Genomic DNA, 23,923 nt, shown 5'->3' with positions numbered 1-23,923 from the left:
TCAAAATTTTGTTTCTATAGAAAATTTTGTCAAAATTTTATTTCTATAGAAAATTTTGACACAATTTTATTTCTACAGAAAATTTTGTTAAATTTTATTTCTACAGAAAATTTTGTTAAAATTTTATTTCTATAGAAAATTTTGTCAAAGTTTTATTGCTATTGTATTTATTAAAATTGTATTTCAATTGAAAATTTTGTCAAAATTGTATTTCTATAGAAATTTTTCTCAAAATTATATTTCTATAGAAAATTTTGTCAAAATTTTATTTCTACAGAAAATGTTGTCATGTTATGTCTATAGAAAATTTTGCCAAAATTTAATTTCTGCAGGGAATTCATTAAAAAGTTAATTTCTATAGAAAATTTGTCAATTTTTTTCTTCTATGGTTTTTTTTTCTTCTATTAGTTTTATAGAAAATTTTGTTAAAATTGTATTCCTGTAGGAAATTTTGCCAAAATTTTATTTTATAGATTTTTTTTAATTGTATTTCTACAGAATTGTTTTTAAATTGTATTTCTATTGAAACTTTTGTCAAAATTTTATTTCTATAAAAAATATTGTCAGAATTTTATTTCTATTGAACATTTTGTCAAAATTTTATTTCTATAGAAAAATTTGTCAAAATTTTATTTCTATAGAAAATTTTGTCAAAATATTATTACTATAGAAAATTCTGTCAACATTTTATTCCTATAGGAAATTTTGTCAAAATTTAATTTCTGCAGGGAATTCATTAAAAAGTTAATTTCTATAGAAGATTTGTATTTTTTTTCTAAGGAAAATTTTGTCAAAATTTTATTCCTGTAGAAAAATTTGTCAAAATTTTATTTTTATAATTTTTTTTTAATTGCATTTTAAATTTGTCAAAATTTTATCATAATTTCTATCGAAAAGTTTGTAAATTTTTTTATATAACATTTTGTCAAAATTTAATTTCTATAGATAATTTTGCCAAAATTTTATTTCTATAGAAAATTTTGCCAAATTTTATTTCTATAGAAATTTTTTTCAAAATTTTAATTCTATCGAAAATTTTATCAAAATTTAATTTCTGCAGGGAATTCATTAAAAAGTTAATTTCTATAGAAAATTTGTCAATTTTTTTCTTCTAGGGAAAAATTTGTCAAAATTTTATTCCTGTAGAAAAATTTGTCGAAATTTTATTTTTATTCAATTTTTTTTTTAAATTGTATTTTAAATTTGTCAAAATTTTATATCTACAGAAAATTTTATCATAATTTCTATCGAAAAGTTTGTAAATTTTTTTATATAACATTTTGTCAAAATTTAATTTCTATAGATAATTTTGTCAAAATTTATTTCTATAGAAAATTTTGTCAAAATTTTATTTCTATAGAAAATTTTGTCAAAATTTTATTTCTATAGTAAATTGTGGCAAAATTTTATTTCTATAGAAAATCTTGTCAAAATTTTTTTTCTATAGAAAATTTTGTCAAAATTTTATTTCTATAGAAAATTGTGGCAAAATTTTATTTCTATAGAAAATTGTGGCAATATTTTATTTCTGCAGGGAAATCATTAGAAAATTTGTTAATATTTTTTCTTCTATGTTTGTTTGTCAAAATTTTAGTTTTATAGAAAATTTTGTCAGAATTTAATTCCTGTAGAAAATTTTGTCAAAATTTTATTTCTATAGAAAATTGTGGCAATATTTTTTTTTATAGAAAATTTGGTCAAAATTTTACTTCTACAGAAAATTTTGTAAAAATTTTATTTCTGTAGAAAATTTTGTCAAAATTTTATTTCTTTAGACCATTTTATCAAAATTTAATTTCTGCTGGGAATTCATTAAAAAGTTAATTTCTATAGAAAATTTGTCAAATTTTTTCTTCTATGGAAAATTTTGTCAAAATTTTAGTTTTATAGAAAATTTTGTCCAAATTTTATTCGTGTAGAAAATATTTTCAAAATTTTATTTTTATAGAATTTTTTATAAAATTGTATTTCTACAAAAAAATTTGTCAAAATTTTATATCTACAGAAAATTTTATCATAATTTCTATCGAAAAGTTTGTCAATTTTTTAATATAAATTTTTTCAAAATTTAATTTCAATTTTATCAAAATTTTATTTCTATAGAAAATTTTGTCAAAATTTCATTTCTATAGAAAATTTTGTCAAAATTTAATTTCTACAGATAATTTTGTCAAATTATTATTTCTATAGACAATTTTATCAAAATGTTATTTCTATAGAAAATTTTGTCAAAATTTAATTTCTATAGAAAATGTTGTCAAAATTTAATTTCTATAGAAAATGTAGTCAAAATTTAATTTCTATAGAAAATGTTGTCCAAATTTTATTTCTATAAACTTTATCTATATTTATCAAAATGTTATTTCTATGGAAAATTGTGTCAAAATTTTATTTCTATAGAAAATTTTGTCAAAATTTTATTTCTATAGAAAATTTTGTCAAAATTTTATTCGATAGAAAATTTTATTTCTATAGAAAATTTTGTTAAAATTTTACTTCTATAGAAAATTGTGTCAAAATTAAAAATAGAAATAGATTTCTATAATTTTTTTTTTCAAAATTGTATTTCTATAGATTTTTTTTTTCAAAATTGTATTTCTGGATTTTTTTTCAAAATTGTATTTCTATATATATATTTTCAAAAATTTTGTCAAAATTTAATTTCTGTAGGAAATTTGGTAAAAATTTAATTTCTATAATAAATTTGGTCAAAATTTTATCTCTATAGAAAATTGTACATTATACGAAATTTAACCGAACCGGTTGAAACTTGTTTCAAGAGTCTCCTGAAGTCACGCCTGGGGACTGCAAAAAGGCCAATCGGTTTGACTTTGCATTTTTATTTGTCTCGGTACTGAGCTATAGTTTTTGTGGAATTTTCTCCCTTCTTGGTAAACTATGCTCTGCTTGCACATTCTAAAACAATGTAATTTAATGTAATTTCCCTATAATGGTTCATTGCAAATTTTCCATTTTCCAAATCAATTTTCCTAAAACAACCACAAAGATCTCTGCTGTAGCATTTTTCAAAAAACCACAACCCAACAACATCTAAAAAGGGATTCCCCCTCAAAATGCCATGGATAACAATTATTCTCCCCTCTTCTAAAGTATCCATGTATTATTCATTCGAGGTCAATGCATTCTTTATGTGCATGTTAAAGAAATGACGTCATCGTATCCTGTCGCAACCACTAACCAAAACAACAACAACAACAAAATGAATGAATAAATGGGGCCCGCATACAAACTTAACAAGCAATTTATTTTGAGTTTTGTTAGTTTTTTTTTGTTTGTTTCGTTCTTCTCCGCCACTCCGCCAAGATACATGACAAACTAACAAAATTTTGTTTCCGAATTTAATATTTCCATGGCAGTCCCAATGTCTAGAACTGTCGTTTCGACTTTCTAGGTTTTATCCTGGCAGCATATTGTCCTATGTTTTCCTATTCTCTGCTGTCAAATATCAAAACGGTAACTAGTTTATTGTATCCATATGCCATAGCAATGTTTACCATTGCCATCGCATATGCCATATGAGTGGCAACACAACTGAAAGAACAGGATATGTCTGTAAGTTTGGTTGTAGCAACCATTCTCTGGAGGCAAAAATGTTACAAGGTAACAAATACAGAGATCCTTTTTTCGCATGTCATTTTTGTTGCCAAGTTTTTTTTGTAGTTTTGTATTGCACGATGCCAACTACATAACAGGGCTCTGGCTGGAGTTGAAATTCAATTTAAATTTAAAAGTGGTCTTTCACCAGGTATTTCGATACAAGCGGAATTGTGACAAGTACATAGAGCATATGTAATGACATTATGTCGATGGAGAAGGATGGTTTGAATTCGCTTCGAATTGCATGGGCATTTTCTACGGCTACTGTGTAATGGGTTATTAAAATTTAGTTCTAAAGAAGAGAATGAAATTCACACACACACACACACTCCGCTTTAGGGTGCAGTAGAGCATCGCTGGGTCGCTGGACAACGTCTACTCTGAAAGAAGAGTATTCTTTTATGAGGAACGAAATTTTAGAAAAACAAAATATAAAAACTTTAGAGAAAATATATCACAATGGACTGAATAATCTAAATGAGCCTGAAACTTAATCGGGCTGCCACTTTAATCTAACCTAGAGGCAATCGTTGCATCGTTTGTCGCAATTTCGGATTTATTTGATCATAAAAAAAATAATTTACGTTAATGAGGATTTTTTGTTTGTCTGAAATTTTATTCCGGGGAAAAGAATTTTTTCTATGAGCTACAATTGTTCTTGAATTGTTCACTTAAAAAAAGTTGACTTGGATCGAAAGAATTTGGCCTTCCCTTAGGGATTTTGATTCCGAGCCAAAAATGCATGTTCTTTAAAATAAAGTCATTTTTTAGCCACCTTTCGGGTTTTAAATATACCCAGCAAAAATTTTTGAAGTTCTTCTCAAGGCACAACTTTTAAAGAACTTCCAAAAATCCTCTCCCAAATATGTTCTTTATTTTAACTGGACAGGAAGTTCATTTGAGTCAATTTTTTTATAACCCGTTTTTTTCATATTTTAATGGGAAATTTATATTTATTTGTTTCAAATAGGTTAAAAACATATTAAGAATTAATAAAATGGAACAAATTACTATTTAAATTTAGCCAAAAAAAATTTAAATACTTTCTAACAAAATTGCGAATTTTTGAAAATATTTGATGACAAACGTTTCAGACAAGCGTTATAATGAATTAAAAATCAAAAAAAAAAAAAAAAATTTTGTATGTGTCAAAATATCACAAAAATTCTTAATTCACATCCGAAACACGGAATTCACCTCACACCTTAAGAAGTGATTCAAATTCAGTGTAGCGGCTGTTGAAATGTTGGACATCCGTCCTATGACAAGCCCATGTTAAATTCATCGCTTCTGCGTCAATTTGGCACCACTTCCGGATCCAATAAGAACATCTTCACTATTTTTTGGCGACGCGTTTTTTGCTGGGTAGTATCAATAAAATTAAAATTATGATACAGACCACATTCATCGAATTTTCATTTTCTTTTCGCGATATATTAATAAAGCTATTCACGTACAAACAAATGTCAGTTTAAAAATCCAAACTATAACGGATTTTTTTACGGAAATAAAAATGTTTTTATTTTTTAAATCCAAAAAAAAAAACAAGTATATACGGCCAGGCCGAATCTTATGTACCCTCCACCATGAATTGCGTAGAAACTTCTACGAAAGACTGTCATCCACAAATTTCAACTCACATGGTTGTTAAATATCATATACTACCCCCACGTACCAAATTTCAACCAGATCGGAATTTTGCTTCTCCAAAAGGCACCGGAGGTCAAATCTGGGGGTCGGTTTATATGGAAGCTATATATTATTATGGACTGATAGGAACCAATTCCTGCATGGTTGTTGGATACCCTATACTAGAGGTGTGCACGTGACACGAAATTGTCGTGACTCACGAAAATTTTCGTGACTCACGCGTGAGTCGTGAGTCACTCTCATGGCAACGGCGTGAGTGTGCGTGAGCGTGATTAACAAACCAAAATGTCGTGCGTGAGCGTGAGTCACGAAAATATTATCTTCGTGAGTGTGCGTAAGTAAAGATTTACGCTCACGAAAATAATCCCGCTCACCAACATAAAACGCTTAAGAGTTAAATTCATTTACAATTTTAGTGACACCTGGGATGTTAAGAGTGTAATAACGCTCTCGATTTTAATAATGCTCATATTTTCAGACACTCGCTAAGGTAAATTACTCAAAAAATTGTTCGTGAGTCACGACATTTTTCGTGAGTCACGATATTTTTCGTGAGTCACGGTATTTTTCGTGAGCCACGACATTTTCGTGCGTGAGTACAAATTTTCTTTTCGTGAGTGTGCGTGAGCGTGAGTCCTACCAAACAATATAGTGCGTGAGTGTGCGTGAGTAAGATTTTTCCGTCGTGAGTGTACGTGAACGTGAGCAAAATATTACTCACGTGCACACCTCTACCCTATACTAACATCACGTATCAAATTTCAACCGAATGGGAAGAATTTTGCTCTTCCAAGGTGCTCCGGAGGTCAAATCTGGGGATCGGTTTATATGGGGCCTATATATAATTATGGACCGATATCGACCAATTTTTGCATGGGTGTTTGAGGCCATATATTAACATCACGTACCAAATTTCAACTGAATCAGATGAATTTTGGTCTTCCAAGAGGCTACGGAGGTCAAATCTGGTGATCGGGGGATCGGTTTATATGGGGGCTATATATAATTATGGACCGATGTGGACCAATTTTTGCATGGTTGTTAGAGACCATATAACAACATGTACCAAATTTCAGCCGGATCGGATGAAATTTGCTTCTCTTAGAGGCCTCGCAAGCCAAATTTGGGGGTCCGTTTATATGGGGGCTATACGTAAAAGTGGACCGATATGGCCCATTTGCAATACCATCCGACCTACATCAATAACAACTACTTGTGCCAAGTTTCAAGTCGATAGCTTGTTTCGTTCGGAAGTTAGCGTGATTTCAACAGACGGACGGACGGACGGACATGCTCAGATCGACTCAGAATTTCACCACGACCCAGAATATATATACTTTATGAGGTCTTAGAGCAATTTTTCGATGTGTTACAAACGGAATGACAAAGTTAATATACCCTCCATCCTATGGTGGAGGGTATAAAAACTACATCCTCAAAATAAGCCTTAGCCTACATTTGAAGCGTTTTTATCTTAAATCTAAAGATTTCATATTTCAGTTAATTTAACGATGATTCTTTAAATCAAAAATGTGTTTCTCTACTTTAAGGGAATTTGCCTTAGTTCAAATATGTATCCTAAATTTAATAAAAAAAATTTTGAAGCAAAGATTATAAACTTTATTTTAATTTTATTATTATAAAGAAATTTGTCCTTAATATTTTGTAAATTGCGCATCCCAGAAATGTAGGTAGATTAATCGTTAATTTCACGTAAATATTTTTGTCAGTGTCAAAGAGGGTCAATGAGCTTTAGGTTATATTGAACCCTTTAAATACCCAGACCTGTTGGAATTACTCCAGGAGAAATGCACCCAAGTGACCTGTATTACCATTGTGCCACTATAGTTGCAAATCTGCCACGTTTTTTTTCGAGCGGTGATACTTTTGTGCCATTCAATGCTATTCAATACACGGACGAAAAAGACAGATTTTCATATGTTCCGGTATTAGGTTAGGTTAGGTGGCATCCCGATATTTCAGGCTCACTTAGACTATTCACTCCATTGTGATACTACAGTGGCGAACTTCTCTCTTATCACTGAGTGCTGCCTGATTCTACGTTAAGCTCAACGACAAGGGACCTCCTTTTAAAAGCAGAGTCCGAACGGCGTTCCACATTGCAGTGAAACCACTGAGAGAAGGTTTGAAACACTCAGAAATGTCACCAGCATTACTGAGGTGGACATCAACACAATACAGTGAGACTAAAAGCTTCTTCAGCACTAAAAAATGTTGAGCTAATATGAGAGCTTATGCCACCTAAATTTAAGGACAATTGCAGGTCCCAATATTAAGGGCACATTTATTTAAAATATAAAAAAATTAATTAGGGAACACATTAATTAGGGATGTGCACATTAAGTTCCTGGTTCACCTCTTTAATCTACAACATCAAAATGTCGATTTGCAGATGGATATCAGATATTTATCGACAAAAAAGTCTATAAATGGGGAGGTTATTATTAATCTTCAACTACGGATGGTGGTAGAGGAAATGACAACGAAATGGCTCTACTCTCTACTTTCCCCTATGACAACCAGATCGGATAAAATTTGTTCCTCCAAGAGACTCCATAGTTATGAACAAGAAAGTATATACTAAGCATACGAGTATATTGCACATGCAGAAAGCGATATGGACCAGTTTTTGCATGGTTATTAGAGGTCATATATTAATACTAGAGGTCTGCACAATATATAGTTTATCCCAATATATAGTTTATGAAAAAAAACGGGTTATATAGTTTCATCCCAATTTTCTTAAAATTTTGCACAAAGGTAAAATTGATAGTATTTGCAAGTGTGCTAAATTTGGTTGAAATCGGTTCAGATTTCGATATAGCTCACATACATATGCTTCGTCCGATTTACACAAATGTGACCATAGGGGCCAAAGTTTTACTCCGATTTACGTAAAATTTTGCATAGGGAGCAGCAAAAGCTTTCATATAACATATATCGTTCACCTTAAATGTAAACTATCTAAAAACAGCCAACTTTGCCGAGTTTTTTTTGTCGATATGTGACAATGGATGAAACATGGCTCCATCACTACACTCCTGAGTCCAATCGACAGTCGGCTGAGCGGACAGCGACCTGTGAACCGTCTCCGAAGCGTGGAATGACTCAAAAGTCCGCTGGCAAAGTAATGGCCTCTGTTTTTTGGGATGCGCATGGAATAATTGTTATCGATTATCTTGAGAAGGTAAAAACAAAACAACAGTGACTATTATATGGCGTTATTGGAGCGTTCGAAATCGCGGCAAAACGGCCCCATATGAAGAAGAAAAAAGTGTTGTTCCACCAAGACAACGCACCGTGCCACAAGTCATTGAGAACGATGGCAAAAATTCATGAATTGGGCTTCGAATTGCTTCCCCACCCACCGTATTCTCCAGACCTGGCCCCAGCGACTTTTTTTTTTTGTTCTCAGACCTCAAAAGGATGCTCGCAGGGAAAAAATTTGGCTGCAATGAAGAGGTGATCGCCGAAACTGAGGCCTATTTTGAGGCAAAACCGAAGGAGTAATACCAAAATGGTATCAAAAAATTGGAAGGTCGTTACAATCATTGCATCGCTCTTGAAGGGAACTATGTTGAATAATAAAAACGAATTTTGACAAAAAAATCTGTTTTTCTTTGTCAGACCGGGGACTTATCAGCCAACCTGTTACTAAGCATACGAGTATATTTCACCTGCAGAAAGCGATATGGACCAGTTTTTGCATGGTTATTAGAGGTCATATATTAATACTAGAGGTCTACACAATTCCATTTTTATATGCAGAGTACACGCAATATGAGTACAATTATTCGAAGAGCCGAAAAACTCTTAGTACCAATGTTGCCACAATGCATTTTTATTTTGGACCAACATGTTTCCAACATTGGACCAAAATTCATATCAGCGAACCATTTTTCCAAGTTAATATGATTTAAAATTTTCCAAAATTTTACTTCAATAGAAAATTTTGTCATATTTTTATTTCTATTCAAAATTTTTATTTCTATAGAAAATTGCATCAAAAATTTATTTTTGTAGAAAACTTTGTTAAAATTTTAGTTCATTAGAAAATTTTAACAAAATTTTATTTCTATAGAAAATTTTGTTAAAATATCATTTCATTAGGAAATTTTGTTAAAATTTCATTTCATTAGGAAATTTTGTTAAAATTTCACTTCTATAGAAAATTTAAACAAAATTTTACTTCTGTAGAAAATTTTGTCAATATTTTATTTCTATAGAAAATTTGTCAAACTTATACTTCTATAGAAATTTATCTCAAAATTTTCAATATAAAAAAAAAATCTATATAAAATTTTTACAAAATTTTCTTTCTATACAAAACTTTTGCATAATTTTGTATCTATACAAATTTGTTTTAAATTTTAATTCTGTACAACATTTTTGGCAAAATTTCATTTCTATAGAAATTTTTTTATTTTTATTTCTACAGAAAAGTTTACCAAAATTTTATTTCTATAGAAAATTTTGAAAAAATTATCGATTTGACGAAAATGGACCAAAATCAACCAAATTCCATTTGGTCCGACCATCGCACTATAGGACCAACGACCGGATTTTGAGGCAAAAACTATAAAAATGCACTTTAAATTTTGGAACATATGTTGCGCATAACGTCAGAAGAGCTCATAGAAATTTGCATATCGTTCCGGCCACTGACACGCCCACTGAAACCTTTAATATGTATACCCTGCACTAAACTGTGGTTTTGTATTCAATGTCTAGGTCGCAATTTTAGACCAATTGACTTGATTTTGGAGGAAATCTGTTATGATTTAGATATAGCTCCCATATATATCTTACGCCCGATACGCACATATAAGGCCCAAGAAGCCATAGTTTCATTCCAATTTTCTTAAAATTTTGCACAAAGGTAAAATTGATAGTTTTTGCTAGTGTGTTAAATTTGGTTGAAATCGGTTCAGATTTTGATATAGCTCCCATATATATGCTTCGTCCGATTTACACAAATGTGATCACAGAGACCAAAGTTTTACTCCGATTTACGTAAAATTTTGCACAGGGAGCTGAATTAACATTCTAGCAATACATGCCAAATTTGGTTGAAATCGGTTCAGATTTAGATAAAGCTTTCATATATATCGTTCACCTTAAATGTAACATAAACTATATAAAAACAGCCACATTTGCCAGCTTGTTTTAAAAGCAATGAGTTGCCATATGTTTCTAATATTTTGTATTTCGAGCTACTGGGATGTCTGAAACAGAATGACGTTATCAGCTTTTCCAATTTAAACTACCGAAAAACTGACTTTTTACGCAGAATCCGATCATTTGCCCCATAGTGCATCGGACCAAATTTAAAAATTAATAATTTTTTGGACCAATTTTGGTTCGATCAGACAAAAATGGCAACCCTGCTTGGTACACAATTATAGAAACAACAAAACCAACAAATACACATTCCTCTTTCGCTCTTATTGAACTGTACTCAAAGCAGTGTTGCCAGTATTGGGGATTTCCCCCAAATCGTGGATATTTTTTCGAGGATGGGGACTTGGGGATTTGGTGGGCAATTTCAACAAATTTGGGGATTTTTGTGGGGAATTCTGATCAGTATAACAAACTAGGTTTTGAGTTATGGTTATAGTTTTGAATTATTTACTATTGTGAAATTATTTCGTAAGGACTTGGGTCGAAGTGTTGGCGCCTCACCTGCATACATCACTGATTTGGAAAATATATATAAAACATATAATAGAGTTCATATGGGGGCAACAACGCCTTTTGGTCGATCACCCAATTTTATTTCTTAGCTATTCAGAACTATTTGATTCATAACTCCTATTTTTTTCTCTGATGAGGGATTGTATCAGATAATATTTTGAGCACCCGTCTAATTTTTTGATTTTGAAATCTTAATCTTATTGTAACTCGCAAACTGGTATAACAAAAATTTCATATTTTTAAAATTTTTAGATTATGACTGATTTTTTACAGCAGAGCCTATTTCTTTTTTCAAAAAACTTGCCAAACACGGTATTGGGGATTTTTGTGGGGAAAATTAAATTGGGGATTTTTGGGGATGAAAGCGTCTTATTTTGGGGACAAGAGCCCGAAAAATACTGGCAACACTGACTCAGAGCGATCATGCCGAGTATGTTGCGAGAACAAAACTGCATGGAGTACTACATGTACAACGTGCAGTTTGAGAAATGGAAAGATTAGTTATTCTGAGAGATGAAATATCGGTTATATGACGCAATTTAGCACAGGGTAATACATTGCCATACATTCAGACTTTAAGTCTTTCATAAGACATATTAAAAATTTAATATATTCGAAATCTTGAGAGCATTGTTTCCGTTTCCAAATATTGTATTTTTACGAAAGGGTATGTTTCTGTTAAATAAAGTTTATTTACATCGGCTCGTCGGCGGCCGAAACTATGCTCTATAAAGATAACTGCTTGACTGTATGCATTGCTTGTGTATTGATACCCAGCAAACAAAGTGTCGCCAAAAAAGTAATGTAAATGTTATTTTTGGATCCGGAAGTGGTGCGTAATTGATGCAAAAGCGATGAATTTAACATGGGCTTGTCATAGGACGGAAGTCCTCCATTTCAACAGCCGTTGCACTGAATTTGCATCACTTCGATAGGTGTGATCCGAATTCAATATTTTGGATGTAAATTAAAAAATTCTGTGTTATTTTCTCAAATAAATAACTTTTATAATTTTTTATAATTTTTAATGGATTCTAACGCCTGTCGGAAATGTTTGACCTCAAATATTTTCAAAAATTCACAATTTTTTTAAATTGGATGTAGCATTTTTTTTTACAAAATTTAAATGATTTTATGAATTCTTACTCTGTTTTTAACCTATTTGAAGCAAAAAAAGTTAAAATTACCCATTAACCCCCATTTTCATTAAGATCCGTTAGTACTACGTTAGCTAACGAACTTTTAAACCGTACTCTGGACACATCTGTCATCTTGCCTATATACTCCATATGACAGTTAGGAACTTTTTTTTCGGTTAAAGTTAACCGGAGAAAAGATATTTCCATTTTACTTTTTGTTAACTGGGAGTTAAAGTCTAACGGAGCTACATGAAAATGGCCGTAAAAGTATGAAAAAACCAAGTTATAAAAAATTGAATTAAAAGAACTTCCTGGGTAGTTAAAATAAAGAACATCATTGTGAGTGCATCTTCTGGAAGTGCTTTTAAAGTTGTGCCTTTGAAAAAACATCCAAATTTTGTTGCTGGGTAGCTATAGCGATAATTATCTGTTGATGAAGGTATAATTTAAAAAAAATATATAAAATTGAATAATTTCTTCTACATTGTTTGTATTACAGAAAATGGTGCTAAGAACTAAATAAACCTCGTGGAGGCTAGGAATATGTGAGAAAATTAGCAATTAGCTAGAAAATTTGCTTAAAATTTCGTTTGGGAGGAAATAATTATTTTTTTCGTTTAAGCATCAAATGGTTACGGTGATCATATCCAAAATAAAGGCTTTCACTACGTACATAAATATAATTAAAAATCAAATCAAATAGCAAATAACTAAGCTTAAAGGAACATATCTAAAAAGTTCTACAAAATAAAAACTTAAAATACTAAATCAAAAGAAAATGTATAATATCAAATAAATAAATAAATAAAAACTTACCTTAAATTGTAATGAAAATGAAAAGTTGCTTATATATGTGTGTGTGTATGTGCAGGTGTCAAATCAAACGGCTCTTATGTACAATAAACGGATGTATGCCACACCCCCAAAAAGTAGAGTGGGAGTAGATAAGAAAACATCCGCATTATAAAGGAAAACTAATAATCAATATAAAATCAAATCAACATGGATTTTATTTTACTGGTGGTGCGGTGATAGGTGCAGGAAGTTGTAACAACTTAAAAAAAGAGATGAATCTAGGTTGGATATTGGGGGGTAAAGGCAATACATCTGAGATATACTTGATTTTTTTCTTGTTTTCTTAAAAGTGCGCATTGTGTAGATGACGAAACCAAAAAATAATTTACGAAACGTAATAAAATGAATCCCAAGGATTCACAAATAGCTAAGAGAGAAAGAAAAAAAGAACAATTAAATTAAAAGAGGTAATTAAACCCTAAAATTGTGAAAACTAAAAAAGAAAAACAATTCTTACATGGACACAAAAACAGGACACAACATAAAAATTCTAAGCAGATTGGTGCACAAGCTTAAACAGTTTTTGACTATACAGAATACAGGACAAAGCAAAGGTTTTGAACCTTGTTTTGGCATTGTCAGAATTTTCTAAAAAAAAAATAATTTTGTTTAAGACAGGACAGGGGCAATGGGGTCTCCCACTTGTATATATGGAGGGGTGGGTTTGCTTTCGTATTAGGGGGATTTTGAATTTGTTTTTTGGTTGGTTTTGCTAAATGCTCTTAAGCTTTTTTCTCACACACACAAAGAAAAAAAGCTGGTTGGTCTAAACCAGCCTACCTCGAATTTGGACTCGTTGATCTACTGCGCTGTTGATTTGTTTGATCGTTGACATAATGTACAATGGCCGAAGTGACTTCCTTGATGGAAGACTGAATCTCCGGTGTGACAGGTTGTAGTTTACGATTGGCCGCCGAGGGTGTAGAATTGGTTGTAGGCGATGTGCGTTGCTGTTGTGATAACAAAGAAGAGGCCAATCTGTAAAAAAAGATGGAATGCATTAATTTCGTTTTTCATATCATTAAAAATATTGCATCACTTACCTCTCATGGGCTGTTCTTTGTGATAATTTCTCTTGACTTCTCCAACCCAAATAAGGCTGACGCATTGAATTTCTTATCACACTGTTGCCACTGTTTACTGACATAAAGCTCGAATTGATGGGACCGCCACGTGAAAAAGATCCCCTCTGTGAAACACTGGGCGATGTTTGTGACGAATTCAAATGTGAGGTGGACCATCGTGAAAATGCTCCACCACTAGCACCTGTACCGGCTCCCGAATGGCCACTACTCGCCCCACCATGATGATGGCCATGAACTCCACTTGCCGTTTGACCACCATGATGACTGTGGGCCGATGGACTTAACAGCAAAGGACTACGATCGGAACGCTGTGAGCCCAGCGAACTAAGGGATGTGGTCTTTGAGTTAAGGCCAGCCCAACGGCCAGAATCCTGGGTACGTTTGCGGGTGAAATTACCAGGTTTATAGCCGCCAGTACCGGAGCCAGCACCATCGGGAGATTTTTGATTGTATTGTCTAAACCAGTCGGGTATATTTAGACGTTGCAGAGAGGCTTGTATGCGCAATTGATGTTCACTTAAGGCGGCCGGATTGTGATCGTGGGATTTTTGTAGCTCATTTTCAGGAGGCTATAAGAAATGTGTGTGTGAGAGAGAGAAAGAAAACAATTATTAATATAAAAAAGAGACTAAAACATTAAAACTAAATTATATAAATAATGATTACACATAGAAAAATAGTTTTGGTTTTTACACTAATAGGAAAATTTTCCTAACGAAATTTAAATTAGGCCAACGAAACAACAATACATAATTAAATTAACATATTTGATATTGCTTCAACAAGAATATAATATTATTCGCAAATGTCCATTAAACACCAAATTGATCCAATTAATAATACTAATGTATGAAATCATTGATTGATTATTGGTTTGATGAAAAAAATGACTTGAATCAATTAATCTTATAATTAAACTATGTTTCAAAATAATAAGGATTTGATTTGAAACAAGTAAGTAAAGTCTAAAGTCAGGCGGGGCCGACTATATTATACCCTTCACCCCTATGTAGGCCAAAACTTGTTTTACCATCTCAACTTCATCACATTTGCTGGAAGCTATATAAAGGAGACAATTTTTTTACTTCTACAAAATCTCTAGAATTAAAATTTAAATCGGCTAACGGTATCCAGTTAATTGGAGGAAACTTCCATTGGAAATGGGTCTAAAATATGTAACAGTCTACCATATTTCCCCAACTCTGGAGTACGTATATATGGCAGCTATATATAATCTGAACCGATTTTGACTAAATTTGACATGTATAGTTAGAATGATAATTCTGCTATCTATGCGAAATTTCACGTAAATGGGAGTATAACTTTGGCCCCCTGGTCATATAAGTGCAAATCGGACGGAAGATATATATGGGAGCCACATCTAAATCTTAACCGATTTTAACAAAATTTGACACACTTAACGATACTATTAAACGTACCCCTTGTGCAAAATTTGAAGGAAATCACTGCAAAACTCTGGTCACAAACCATATAAGTTCAAATCGGACGAAAGATATATATGGAAGCTATATCTAAATTTGAACCGATTTAAATTAAATTTACCAAGCATTGGTAGAATGTCAATTCTACCCTCTGTGCAAAATTTCACGAAGATCGGTAGTAAACTTTGGCCTCTGTGGTCATATGAGTCTAAATCGGACGAAAGATATATATTGGAGATATATCTAAATCTAAACCGATTTGGCTGATATTTTGCAAGATTTTCGAGATTCGTAAAATATTTGGATGTACGGTATTTCAAGAAAATCGGTTGATAAACACGCTAACTATGACCAAATCGGGGATAAATATATATGGCAGCTATATCTAAATCTGAACCGATTTTTTCCAAAACCAATAGCGATTGCCTCTGTACCAAGAAGCGGCCCTATGCCAAATTTGAGGACGATCGGACTTAAATTGCGAGCTGTACTTTGCACAAAATTACATATACAGACAGACGGACGGACAGACAGACAGACGACAGACGGACATCGCCAAATCGACTCAGAATTTAATTCTAAGCCGATCGGTATACTAAAAGATGGGTCTATGACCACTATTTCTTGGCGTTACATACAAATGCACAAACTTATTATACCCTGTACGACAGTAGTGGTGAAGGGTATAAAAATGTTGTTAATATTTTTCAGGACACTGTCCTCAAAATTTTATTTCCATAGAAAATTTTGTCCAAAATTTTATTTCTATAGAAAATTTTGTCTAAAATTTTATTTCTATACAAAATTTTGTCAAAATTTTATTTCCATAGAAAATTTTGTCAAAATTTTATTTCTATAGAAAATTTTGTCAAAATTTTATTTCTATAGAAAATTTTGTCAAAATTTTATTTCTATAGAAAATTTTGTCAAAATTTTATTTCTACAGACAATTTGGCAAAATTTTATTTCTATAGATAATTTTGTCAAAATTTTATTTCTATAGAAAATTTTGTCAAAATTTTATTTCTATAGAAAATTTTGTCAAAATTTTATTTCTGTAGAAAATTTTGTCAAAATTTTATTTCTATAGAAAATTTTGACAACATTTTATTACTATAGAAAATTTTGTCAAAACTTTATTACTATAGAAAATTTTGTCAAAATGTTATTTTTATAAAAAATTTAGACAAAATTTTATTTCTATAGAAAATTTTGTCAAAATGTTATTTCTATAGATAATTTTGTCAAAATTTTATTTCTATAGAAAATTTTGTCAAAATTTTATTTCTATAGAAAATTTTGTCAAAATTTTATTTCTGTAGAAAATTTTGTCAAAATGTTATTTTTATAAAAAATTTAGACAAAATTTTATTTCTATAGAAAATTTTGTCAAAATGTTATTTCTATAGAAAATTTTGTCCAAAATTTTATTTCTATGGACAATTTTGTCCACAATTTAATTTCTATAGAAAATTTTGTTAAAATTTTATTTCTATAGAAAATTTTGTTAAAATTTTATTTCTATAGAAAATGTTTGTCAAAATTTTATCTTTATAGAAAATGTTGTCAAAATTTTATTTCTATAGAAAATTTTGTCGAAATTTTATTTCTATAGAAAATTTTGTCAAAATGCTATTTCTATAGAAAATTTTGTCCAAAATTTTATTTCTATAGAAAATTTTGTCAAAATGTTATTTTTATAAAAAATTTAGACAAAATTTTATTTCTATAGAAAATTTTGCCAAAATTTTATTTCTATAAAAATTTTGTCCAAAATTTTATTTCTATAGAAAATTTTGTTAAAATTTTATTTCTATAGAAAATGTTTGTCAAAATTTTATCTTTATAGAAAATGTTGTCAAAATTTTATTTCTATAGAAAATTTTGTCGAAATTTTATTTCTATAGAAAATTTTGTCAAAATTTTATTTCTATAGAAAATTTTGTCAAAAATTTATTTCTATAGAAAATTTTGTCAAAATTTTATTTCTATAGAAAATTTTGTCAAAATTTTATTTCTATAGAAAATTTTGTCAAGTTTTCATATCTATATAAACTTTTGTCAAAATTTTATTTCTAGAGAAAATTTTGTCCAAAATTTTATTTCTATAGAAAATTTTGTCAAAAATTTAGTTTTATAGAAAATTTTGTCAACATTTTATTTCTATAGAAAATTTTGTCAAGTTTTCATATCTATAGAAACTTTTGTCAAAATTTTATTTCTATAGAAAATATTGTGCAAAATTTTATTTCTATAGAAAATTTTGTGCAAAATTCTTTTTCTATAGAAAATGTTGTCAAAATTTTATTTCTATAGAAAATTTTGTCCAAAATGTTATTCCTATAGAAAATTTTATAAACATTTTATTGATAAATTGATGACGATATTTTTATAAACTGGCGGATATATTCATTGATTATAATTGATGAAATGTTTACGACATTTTTATCGAAATTAGGATTGTTTAATGTTGATAAATCGCTTACGATATTGTTTTTATGAAATTGTGGATTTATTTTGTCGATATTAAACTTACAAACCTACTACGACCTAATTGTTGAATAGTGGATCTCCTTATCGGTTTTGTATGTGACAAAACTCCTACGATATTTTTGTTGAATAGCAGATTTTTGTCTCACTTCAAATTAGAAAATATTTTCGATAAAACACCTACAACCATGGACTTTGAATCTTTGACAAAAATTTATCGCAGGAAAATTGAATAATATTTCATTTGGATCTTAGTATTTTTTTTACCAAATAAAATTAGTTTTTCGTTCTGTGTATAATCGTTGGGAAAAAATCGAAAGTTGTATTTGAATATTACAAAACTTCGACTTTGACTTTTTACAATAAAAAAAGTCAATCAGTCAGTTTTTGTATTCCTAGGAATAATAAAATATTTTTGTTCAATTTAAAACGCTTTTATTTTTTTTTTAATTGTTCTTAAAATATTTTTGTAAATTTTATTTGTTTTTTATGTTTTAGTTTTTTTTTTCTATTTAGGATACCTTTTAAAGGCCGAGTCAGAAAAATACATTTCTTATATATTAACATTAAAAAAAATAATCATTTAATAATATTACAACCTTATCTAAACATAAATTGTTTTTTGCTCTCTCAAAGTATTCATGATTTTATCCATATGGGTATTACAGCTATTCAGACATATATCAGCATAACGACTCAAAAAGAACATATAACGTTCCAATTCTTCCAATGAACAATATTTGAAACCATTATTGCAACCAATGCGACTGATGTCAGAGACAATATTCTTGAGTAGTGGTAAATACTCGGGACTATCACGTAAAGCCTCCAAAGCATCATAAGAGGTAATGGGTGAATTATGGTAATATGATAGACGTCCTTTAACATTACTCAAACGTCTATGTTGAGTTTCGAGTATATCCATTAAATCTGGTATAGAGAGTTTCTTGGAGATATCCGTTTTCTGCCTGGGGCTGTCTTTAAACAATTGATCCAAGGGTTCGTTTTCATACCCCTGACCAAATGATTCAATCATTGAACATTCACTATTACGAGGAGCCCGTATCATTTCAGGGGAATAAAATGATCTTGATTCGAATGCGTCACTGCCAAAGGGTGATTGTGAAGAACGCAATGATTCCAACTCCTTAAAGTCATCACTTTCGAAATCGGATAGATCTCGATTTATGCTACTCGATCTTCTTGATTTCTGTGACAAAGGTAAAGAAGATTTTCTCTGACTCTCCATACTCTTACGACTATTCAAGTTGGACCAGCAATAGCTATTGTCCAAGGAATAACTCATCGACTGATTCCATAATTCACTAACTTTGGAGAATTCCACATCATCAACACCAAATTGCAACATGCCCGTCTCATCCACTGCGAGTTTTATGAATTGGAATAATCTCTGTATCTTCTCACTGGACAATAGTTTTCCACTAAATGGTATGGTCATGTCCCCAGTGGAGAACCAATAATGTGATGTTTTGCCATTGTGACTCCAACGATTGGGAATATGATGAACTTCGACATTGGTCTTCTGAACTGAGAATCTATGACCATCAATACCAAAAAATGTCATTTTGGTATCACAACTTTTTTGGCAGAAAATCTCATAGAGCAGTTTTACACGTTCTGGGTCATTTTCGAAGATATCCAAAGCAATATAGAAGCTACCGGATTTTATCCAAAATGCTGAAGTCTTAGGATTTTCATGGACTTGCATAGAATTTGTGGCATCCAGTTGGGAATTATTGGCAAATGATTGATTGATGTGGCTTTTGTTCTTAGCACTTTGATTATCATGTTCCCAGTAACGATCTTCACGTATAACTTGCATGGCTATAGATGAACTACGTCGTGAATCACTATCATAGGCAGAGCGACGTCTGGATTTCATCATCATGGGTATGGGACTGAAGGCTTGCTGGGGTAGTATTCCATTACTGCTATCATTAAAGGCCGAACTTAAACTTTTCTGGCCTTGCTTCTTAATGGGTGTGGAGAAAAATCCTGTACTGCTATTCATGATGGGCTTTTGGTTCACATCAATCGATATTCTAGGCGACCTCTCACTTGGTCTAATGGGACTATCCATGGAGCCAGTTTCGAATCCCTGATCAAAACTATCACTTGATGTGTGATTATTGCCAACATCTCTTTGTGGAGTCTTGACTGAAGAAGATACAGGGTTTACCATAGAAGATTCTCTCTTACTTGATCTTGAGGAGTTGAGGAATGATTGATTTGCATTATTATTCATAATTGATGAATTATTGGCTTTGGCAAAGGATTTGTTTAGAGCCGTTTCTGTATGACCCTTTTTGGGTTGGGTTCTTATAGATCTTGATTTTATATAATCCGTATCTGAATCTGAGGTTGATGTTGTTTTAAATTTTTCATCCAACTTTTCTTTTCTTCCACTTAAAGTACGGCGCATTTTCTTTTTCCTTAAATATTTTCCAGGTTTATTTGGTGAATTTGCCTTTGAGTCTTGAGGTGTTTCCAGTTTGTAGGGATTTATCTAAAAATAAGTGAAATCAATTAAAGATTAGTATAACTTCACATATAAGATATGCTTAACTGACTTACCTTGGAAGTATTTTCCATTTTGTTTACAATTTCCTCTAAGGATGATGGATTTTTACTGGAACTTGATGACTCCACCACAGCCGATACGCTTGAAGGCCTATCAGTTTCTATTTCTTCAACTTCGGAGTGTTTTGCCGAGGAAGTAGTTGAAGATTCTGAACTGATTAGATTTCTAGAAGCCAAAGGAATAGATCTGGGATATGTTAAAACATCTTCTTGGTCTTTAACTTCCATTGTTTCCAGTTTCTCAATGGTTTCCTCTAATAACTGTTCCGTTGAAATTCTTTCTGGTTGCGTTTTTAAGGTTTCCAGCCACAGATTTCTAGTTTTACCAAAATCTAAAGATTTTGATCTTATACGTTTTGGTTCGCATAATAATTCAAATTCCAAATTGTGATTGTTCGAATTGAAAGAATGATGTTTAAGGTCAATATCCTTAGTATTAACAGGGCTATCTGGAATTTTACTTAAAAATTCCTTATTGATACTGATGACTTCATCTTCCATTTTGCTACCACATAACCAAATATTTGTTTTACTTTTCGATGCTCGTGGTAATGTTAGAAGTTTTGCAGATTTGGGATCTGCATTATTTACTAAATGCTTGTCACATTTTTTTGTATTTACTTCACGTCGTAGAAGACGTGAAATTTTCGTATTAAATGCCGAAGCCAAACGTTTCAATTTGGATTTTTTACTCAATTTCGGAGATTTAGGTTTTGGTGTATCCAGATTTTGAGAAACTTCATAACTGAGTTTAACATCATGCCAACTTTTGGATGATGTATTGTTTTTACTATGATATTCACTATATGAAATTATTTGCGAATTATTCACTTCTTGAGCAATCATATTGTATAAATTAAAATTTCTTCTTTGCTTAGAGCGATAGATGTTAACGTTAGACGTTACAGTTTAGAACTGATAGATGATTGATACAATTCCTGCACTTTATATACCTAAATTCAAATTTAGTTGAGTCTTGAGCTACCTAAACAAATTTGCAAAATATTCCATAAGATCTATTGAGGTAAGGCCATTTTCTACCTGTTGGTGGGAAATTTCCGGGATTATAACGCTTAAGCTATTCTTGTTAATAAAGGTAGATCCTGCTTAAAAAAATTTGCAATGATTTTATGATTGTAGGAGTTTGGAAACTACCGAAATGAGCTACCAACATTCAAGAGAGCTTCTCTCTACAAATGATCTAACATAAGATTTGTGATTATATTGTGAATACGAGAGATTCTCTATGACCATGTACCTTAATTTAGTTTATGATTTAAGTTTAAAAAGTAGTCGATATATTCTTCGTAGGTAAAAAATGCAACAGTTAATAGGCGCCTTTACTCCGCATTATTTAGTTTCACGATTACATACTTATATTGAAACAATCTAATCATAAAATTACTATAAAATTACATACAGTTGATTTCCAATAATAGACAATTTTCATGTAGTCCCTTAGGCCTTAACTGCCAGTTAACAAAAAGTAAATTGATCCTTATTTTCATAAAACAAAATTTAAATCCTTGAATGGATATGATTGCAATTCTAACTTACTAAGAACTTAACTTCACAAAAAAAATTCATTTCCATACACGTCTTGCACATCCAGTACTAAAGGAAAATAAGCCTTTTTAGGTAAACAAAAAACTCACTAAAAAAATTTCCCATTAAAAATTTCATTGAAACTGCAAATGTAATCAATTAAAAAATTAACTGACACAATTATCTTTTTAATTAAATTAACAAATAAAGCCAGTTCTGAATATGATAGACAATATTTAGGTTTCTTCTGAAGATTATTTAATCTTGTTTTAATTGAATCAATCAAGAAATCAATCGAAAACAAGTATATACGGCCGTAAGTTCGGTCAGGCCGAACCTTATGTACCCTCCACCATGGATTGCTGCTTCGACCAAACACCAAAAAGTTTTTCAGTAATGCTGGTGACATTTCTGAGGGTTTCAAAGCTTCTCTAAGTGGTTCCACTTCAATGTGGAACGTCGTTCGGACTCGGCTATAAAAAAGGAGGTCTCTTGTCATTGAGCTTAACACGGAATCGGGCAGCACTCAGTGATAAGAGAGAAGTTCACCAATGTGGTATCACAATGGACTGAATAGTCTAAGTGAGCCTGATACATCGGGCTGCCACCTAACCTAACCTATGGATTGCAAAGAAACTTGTACTAAAGACTGTCATCCACATAAGAATTACTTGGGTTGCGGTAACACTTGCCGATGGCAAGGTATCTTAAAACTTCTTAACACCGTCTTCTCAATTGGAAGTTAGTCTACACGGGTTATAATTAAACAAAAAAAGCCGAATAAAAAATTTTCTATAGCAATAAGATTTTGACAAAATTTTCTATAGAAATAAAATTTTGACGAAAATTTCTATAGAAATAAAATTTTGACAAAATTTTCTATAGAAATAAAATTTTGACAAAATTTTCTATAGAAATAAAATCTTGCCAAGATTTTGTATAGTAATAAAAATTTGACAAAATTTTCTAAAGAAATAAAATTTTGACAAAATGTTCTATAGAAATAAAATCTTGACAAAATTTTGAATAGTAATAAACTTTTGACAAAATCTTCTATACACAGAAAAAAATATCACCAAAATATTTCCAATTAAAAAGTTAATTGAAGTTGAAAATTTTTTCAATTAATAAATTAATTGATACAATTAACTTTTTAATCATGATAGAAACATTAAATTAATTAAGTCAATGATTGAAATTTTTAAAATGTTTAATTAAAAAATTAATTGATACAATTAACTTTTTAATCAAATTCGGAAGACTAATTCAGTTAAAAAAAAGTGCTGATTTTTTTTTACTTTTTTAATTAAAAATGTATTTCAAACAATCATTTGTTAATCCAAATAAAAACTCTAAGCCAATCTAACTAAGTAATTAAAAATAGTTACCCTTTTTAATTAATAAATTAATTGCGTTTTGCAATCAACATCAATTAAATTTTTAATTGAATCAATTAAAAAATTAATTGAATTTTGCTGAAAAAATCAATTAATTTTTTAATCAAGAATTTTTTCTATGCCCAATTAAAACTGTGATTGATACTATCATTTTCGTGATTGAAGACATTTCAATTAAAAAACAAGTATATACGGCCGTAAGTTCGGCCAGGCCGAATCTTATGTACCCTCCACCATGGATTGCGTAGGAACTTCTACTAAAGACTGTCATCCACAATCGAATTACTTGGGTTGCGATAACACTTGCCGATGGCAAGGTATTGTAAAACTTTTTAACACTGTCTTCTAAATTGTAAGTTAGTCCATAAGGGGCATATATTAAACAA

At 30.7% G+C, this 23,923-nt stretch overlaps 2 protein-coding genes across 6 annotated transcripts in view; both read right to left on the bottom strand.

Moving 5' to 3' along the window:
- The window catches only part of LOC142224253 (uncharacterized), a 562,139-nt gene that overhangs the window by 52,024 nt on the left and 486,192 nt on the right, over nt 1-23,923 (bottom strand). For all 5 annotated transcript variants that reach the window (XM_075294022.1, XM_075294025.1, XM_075294026.1 and 2 more), the window contains 2 exons: nt 14,021-14,631; nt 13,758-13,955 (listed from right to left, as the gene is read on the bottom strand). In XM_075294022.1, coding sequence (XP_075150137.1) covers nt 13,758-13,955; nt 14,021-14,631 — 809 coding nt within the window. The remainder of the gene's footprint in view (nt 1-13,757; nt 13,956-14,020; nt 14,632-23,923) is intronic.
- On the bottom strand, nt 18,532-21,484 carry LOC142224257 (uncharacterized). Its single transcript, XM_075294031.1, has 2 exons — nt 20,590-21,484; nt 18,532-20,521 (listed from the first exon to the last, which is right to left on the bottom strand). Exons 1-2 carry the CDS (start codon nt 21,439-21,441, stop codon nt 18,599-18,601), a joined length of 2,775 nt encoding a protein of 924 aa, XP_075150146.1. The 5' UTR covers nt 21,442-21,484; the 3' UTR covers nt 18,532-18,598.

The sequence above is a fragment of the Haematobia irritans genome, chromosome 2 (genome assembly GCF_050003625.1).
Source record: "Haematobia irritans isolate KBUSLIRL chromosome 2, ASM5000362v1, whole genome shotgun sequence".
Taxonomy (NCBI): domain Eukaryota; kingdom Metazoa; phylum Arthropoda; class Insecta; order Diptera; family Muscidae; genus Haematobia; species Haematobia irritans.
Note: the sequence above shows the minus strand (reverse complement) of the source record. Positions and strands in the feature narration are given on the sequence as shown.